The sequence below is a fragment of the Chiloscyllium punctatum genome, chromosome 39, assembly GCF_047496795.1.
Source record: "Chiloscyllium punctatum isolate Juve2018m chromosome 39, sChiPun1.3, whole genome shotgun sequence".
Taxonomy (NCBI): Eukaryota; Metazoa; Chordata; class Chondrichthyes; order Orectolobiformes; family Hemiscylliidae; genus Chiloscyllium; species Chiloscyllium punctatum.
The window spans coordinates 13,870,320-13,876,319 of NC_092777.1; the positions used below are offsets into that span (position 1 = coordinate 13,870,320).

General features: G+C 49.2%; 1 protein-coding gene across 1 annotated transcript in view; it reads right to left on the minus strand.

The window, feature by feature from the left end:
• The window catches only part of LOC140463834 (transient receptor potential cation channel subfamily V member 6-like), a 67,732-nt gene extending 62,279 nt beyond the window's left edge, over window positions 1-5,453 (minus strand). The window contains exon 1 of the mRNA XM_072558213.1: window positions 5,152-5,453. Within this exon, the coding sequence (XP_072414314.1) occupies window positions 5,152-5,282 (131 nt within the window). The 5' untranslated portion in view covers window positions 5,283-5,453. The remainder of the gene's footprint in view (window positions 1-5,151) is intronic.
• Between the last annotated feature and the right edge of the window lie 547 nt (window positions 5,454-6,000).

The following is a 6,000-nucleotide window of genomic DNA, read 5'->3' on the forward strand; positions in this document are numbered from 1 at the left end:
CTCCCGTCACACACACACACCTCAAACACACACACACACCTCCCATCACACGAACAGAGCTCCCAACACACACTCACATACAGACACACACACAGCTCCCATCACACACACACTCAAAGCTCCCATCTCGCACATACAAGCAAATAGCTCCCATCTCACAGACACACACACACAAGCAGAGCTCCCATCTCAACCCCACACACACAGCTCCCATCACACACACACAGCCCCCATCACACACACACAGCTCCCATCACACATACAAAGAGCTCCCAACGTACATGTGCACACTGACACACACACACAACTCCCATCACACAAACATACACAGGCAGCTCCCATTTCACACACATTATTACACACACACACTTACACACACACACACTCAGCTTCCATCTCACACACACACAAACACACTGCTCCTACCACACACATACACAGTTCCCATCAAACACACACAGACACAGCTCCCATCACGCACATGCACACACAGGTGCACACACATTCATACACAGACACAACTCCCATCTCACACACACACACAGACACACACACACACACACCTGCCATCTCTCTCACACACACACATACACACTCAGGTTCCACCACACTCACTCAGTGCCCATCACACACACAGAGACACAACTCCCATCACATATATAGAGACACACAGACACACGTACAGCTCCCTTCACACACACACAGCTCCTATCACACAAACATACACAGACACAGTTCCCATTGCACGCACACACGCACACACATACACACAGACACAGCTCCTATCACACAAACACACACAGACTCAGCTTCCATCTCAAACACACAGAACTCACATCTCTCTCACACACACACACAAACACACACACCTTCCATCTCTCTCAAACACACACCATCACACAGACACACACCATCACACAAGCACATAGCTTCCATCACGCAGACACACAAGCCATCACACACACACGCACAGATACACACAGAGTCCCCATCTCACACACACACACCTCCCATCACATATACACACACATAGACAGAGCTCCCATCTCAACCACACACAGACAGCTCGCATACACACACAGAGCTCCCAACGCACACTCACAGACAAACACACACACAGCTCCCATCACACACACTCACTGCTCCCATCCCACACACTCACAGCATCCATCACACAAACACCCGTAGACACAGCTACCATCATACACATACACATGCAGAGCTCTATTCACTCACACACACACACACACACACAGCTCCCATCATACAAACACACTAACACACACAGAGCTCCCATCTCTCTCTCACACACACACACACCCCTCCCATTCCTCACTCACACACACACAACGAACCTATCCCAACAGTCACTGCATCAGAGATCAGATGGTTTCCCGCGTGTGAAGCCAAGGAAAGCAATGGGACCAGACGGAGTACCAGACCGTGCAGAGCATGCATAGATCAACTGGCGGAGGTCTTCTCTGACATCTTCAACCTCTCCCTGCAGTAGGCCCCTGTCCCTGCCTGTTTTAAGAGGCCAACCTCATCCCTGTGCCTACGAAGGCTCATGCAGCATGTCTCAATGAGACCGCCCAGTGGCCCTAACCTCACTGGTCATGAAGTGCTTTGAAAGGTTGGTCATGGCATTAATCAACTCCAGCCTCCCCACTACTCTTGACTGACTCCAATTTGCCTATTGGACCAACAGTTCCACCTCAGATGCCATATCACTTGCCCTTCACTCCTCCCTCGAACATCTTGACACCAAGAACAGCGACGTAACAATCCTACTCATTGACTACAGTTCAGCCTTCAACACGATTATCCCCTTGAGACTGATTACTAAACTTAGAGATCTCGGACTAAGCCCCACTCTCTGCAACTGGATCCTCTGTTTCCTGACCCACAGGCCACAGTGAAGATTGAGGACAATATTTCATCCTCACTTACACCCAACACTGGAGCCCCTCAGGGGTGCGTACTCAGCCCCCTACTGTACTCACTGTATACCCATGACTGTGTCGCCAAATACCAGACTAATGCCATTTACAAGTTCGCTGATGACACCACTATAGTCGGTCGAATCTCAGATGGCAACGAAACAGACTACAGACGGGAGGTGGAAAACCTGGAAAAATGGTGCACCGAGAACAACCTAGCTCTCAATTCCGGCAAAACCAAGGAACTCATTATTGACTTTTGGGGGGATGTTACTCATGTCCCCCCCCCCCCCCCCCCACACACACACATTAACAGAACGCGTGGAGAGTACCAAGTTCCAGGGAGTGGTCATCCACAACAAGCTTTCTTGGACTCGTCATGTGGACGTACTGGTTACAAAGGCCCAACAACGTCTCCTCTCCTCAGGCAGCTGAGGAAATTTGACATGGCGGTGAATACCCTTGCCAACTTTTATAGGTGTGCCAACGAGAGCACCCTGTCTGGATGTATCACTACCTGGTATGGCAGCTGTACCATTCAAGATCAGACAAGATTACAGAGAGTGGTGAACTCGGCCCGGACAATCACAAAGACCAACCAACCTCCCATCTGTAGAATCCATCTACCAGGCCCACTGTCAAGGAAAGGCCGCCAGCATTCTCAAAGATCCATCCCACCCTGGCAATGTTTTTCTACAACCTCTACCATCGGGGGGAAGGTACAGAAGCCTGAACACACACACCAGCCGGTTTCGAAACAGTTTCTACCCTCCTGTTGTTCGGGAACTGAATGGACTCACAAACTCTTAACATTCGCCTGTACCTGTGTTTTTGTTTTTGCCGCTGTTTACCTATTATTTACTATCTGTGTTACTTAACTCTGTGATCTGCCAGTATTGCTCACAAGACAAAGCTTTTCACTGTGCCTCGGTACACATGACAATCAATTCAATCACATTCAATTAAATTCAACACGCACACAGAGCCCCCATCACATACACACACACAGTGCCAATCTCTCTCTCTCTCTCACACACACACACACACACACACACACACACACGTATCCACATTCAGACACCCATATGCACACACCCCCCCACACACAGATACACACACTCACATCCCTCCTGGCCCACCCACCCACACACACACACACACACACACACACTCACACACACTCACATATATGATTCATGGACAGATAAAAGCGTGCAGCAGATTTGTTCCATACTGTAATTTGATCCTAAGGAGTTTAATCTCTCTCAGTATACAATGTCTCCTTTGCACTTTTTGGTTACTGAAAAGATCACAAACTACATGAGTCAATTAGGAAAGTGAAATTGTGAGAAAGCACTTTACCCCGCTCCGAATCTCCCTTAGTACTAATGCACCTAAAACTATGGGCAATTTAGCCTGGCTGATCCACCTGATCTGCACATCTTTGGACTGTGGGAGGAAACCCACGCAGACACGGGGAGAATGTGCAAACTTCACACAGACAGACACCCGAGGCTGGAATCAAACCTGGGGCCCTGGTGCTGTGAGGCAGCAGTGTTAACCACTGAGTCACCATGCTGCCCCTGCACTTTACCCCGCTCCGAATCTCCCCTAGTGCTTTCCAGCCAGTCAGTCCGAAATTCAGTCACATGTTGTCATATGGGAAAAGTGGCCGTTAGCCAGTGCACAGCAAGATCCCTTGAGCAGGTAGGCATGACTTCTGTTTGACATATCGTTTGACAGATGGTATCCGAAAGGATCTACATGCTTTACTGGAGTTTGGTCGCTTTCCCCCTCAGTCTCTTGCCTTTCGAACACCTTTGCCTCAAATATATGTAAATATTTTCTTGTATAAGTAAGAAATGTCTTGCATTTGTTTGTTTTACGTATGTAAAGACTGCACAGAATCAAACTGTTCTGGCAACTATGCATACATATCAAGATTATTTTGTGAATAAAGTATATTTTAGAAATAAAAAAAAGATGGTATCCGATAGTGCAGCATTCTCTCAGTCTGACACAGAAGTGGCATCAACCTGGCTAATGTGCTCAAAACTCTGGGCTGAAACTTGCAGTGAGCACTCTGACTCAGAGACAAGTGAACCTGGCAGACATCGAAACAAACACATTGCTTGACTTGTCACTTCCGTGTTTCAAAACATTCATCACCAGCCAACACCAGTTATACAGCCATCCTTCACACATCAGCCTGCTTTTACTCACTTACCCAATACAGATCCACCTCTTACTGCACTACCTCATTCCAACCTGGCTGTTCCCATAATTCATCCATAATATACCCATAGCACACATAATTGTCATATACCTGTCTTTTTATATACTCTCCATGACATATACCTCCCTGACATAAGCACTATTACACTTCATTGAATCCCTACAGTGTGGAAGCAGGCCATTCCACCCATCAAGTCCACACTGACCCTCTGGAGAGCATTCCACCCAGACCCACCCCCTCCCCCCCTTACCCTGTCCCTACAACCCTGCATTTCCCATGCTTTAGCACATCCCTGAACACTCTGGTCAATGTAGCACGGTCAGTTCACCTGACCTCACATCTTTGGACTGTGGGAGGAAACCAGAGCACCCGGAGGAAACCCACACAGACACGGGGAGAACGTACAAACTGAACACGGTCACCTGAGGGTGGAATCGAACTTGGGTCAGTGACGCTATGTGCCTCACTTGCCTGTTACACACTGACCTGTTACACACTGACCTGTTACACACCTTGTCTCATGTTCATTTCCATTGATTTTGATGTCACTCAGTGAAAGGTCTCATCACTAACTGAGGGAGAACAGGACAGGATGACTAGGCTGGAGTCCAAGCTATCATGTAGCACCCTTCATAACTTCAGGGCGTCCTTCAGTCTGGGTCTCTGAAAGGGGAGAGACACCACCTAAGGATTCCTGTTGGGAATGCAGTGAGACAATTCAGAACCCACCACAATGACCACACAGTCACATCTCATGTGAGCCCTGACACACTGAGTGCTGTGGGGATCATTTAATAATGGCCATCTATTCTCCTTCACTCAGGGTCCACCCTGAGCTCCCCCCCCCCCTCCAGGAGGTATCATGGGTACCAAACGCCTGACTTTCTTTTCACTCTGTAACCCAGGAATGTCCCCCAACACCAACCACATCAACTGAGGAGGATATTTGTGCAGACAACAGAGACTCTGTCTCACCTCTTGTGCTGCAAAACGTGAAGCTCATCGATTCTCTCTTGCTGGGCGATCCTGGGCTGGAGTTTCACTGACAGTCCATTGATTAAGGCAGAGGCAGACCAGCGACCACTTCCCAACAGAAATCCCATCATCCTTCGCTCGTTGCCTCCAGCTCTTTCTTTCTGCTCCCAGGAAGATTGGCTGTCCACTGCCAGAGCAGAGAACACTCCCACCTACACCCAGAGACTGGAGGAGCCCCTTAAAGGCACCTCACATCCTTTGGAAGTTGGTGAGAGTTTGCAGTGAGTCTGCTCCTGCTCAGAGCACACATACATCCAGGTGGTGAGTTGTGCTGAATCGACTTCCTGGTTTAACCCTCTGCTACCTGTCCCAGCGTCTCCTTCCTGGTTTAACCCTCTGCTATCTGTCCCAGTGTCTCCTTCCTGGTTTAACCCTCTGCTGCCTGTCCCAGCGTCTCCTTCCTGGTTTAACCCTCTGCTCCTGTCCCAGCGTCTCCTTCCTGGTTTAACCCTCTGTTGCCTGTCCCAGCGGTTCCTTCTTGGTTTAACCCTCTGCTATCTGTCCCAGCGGTTCCTTCCTGGTTTAACCCTCTGCTACCTGTCCCAGCGTCTCCTTCCTGGTTTAACCCTCTGCTCCTGTCCCAGCGTCTCCTTCTTGGTTTAACCCTCTGTTGCCTGTCCCAGCGGTTCCTTCTTGGTTTAACCCTCTGCTATCTGTCCCAGCGGTTCCTTCCTGGTTTAACCCTCTGCTACCTGTCCCAGCGTCTCCTTCCTGGTTTAACCCTCTGCTACCTGTCCCAGCGTCTCCTTCTTGGTTTAACCCTCTGTTGCCTGTCCCAGCGGTTCCTTC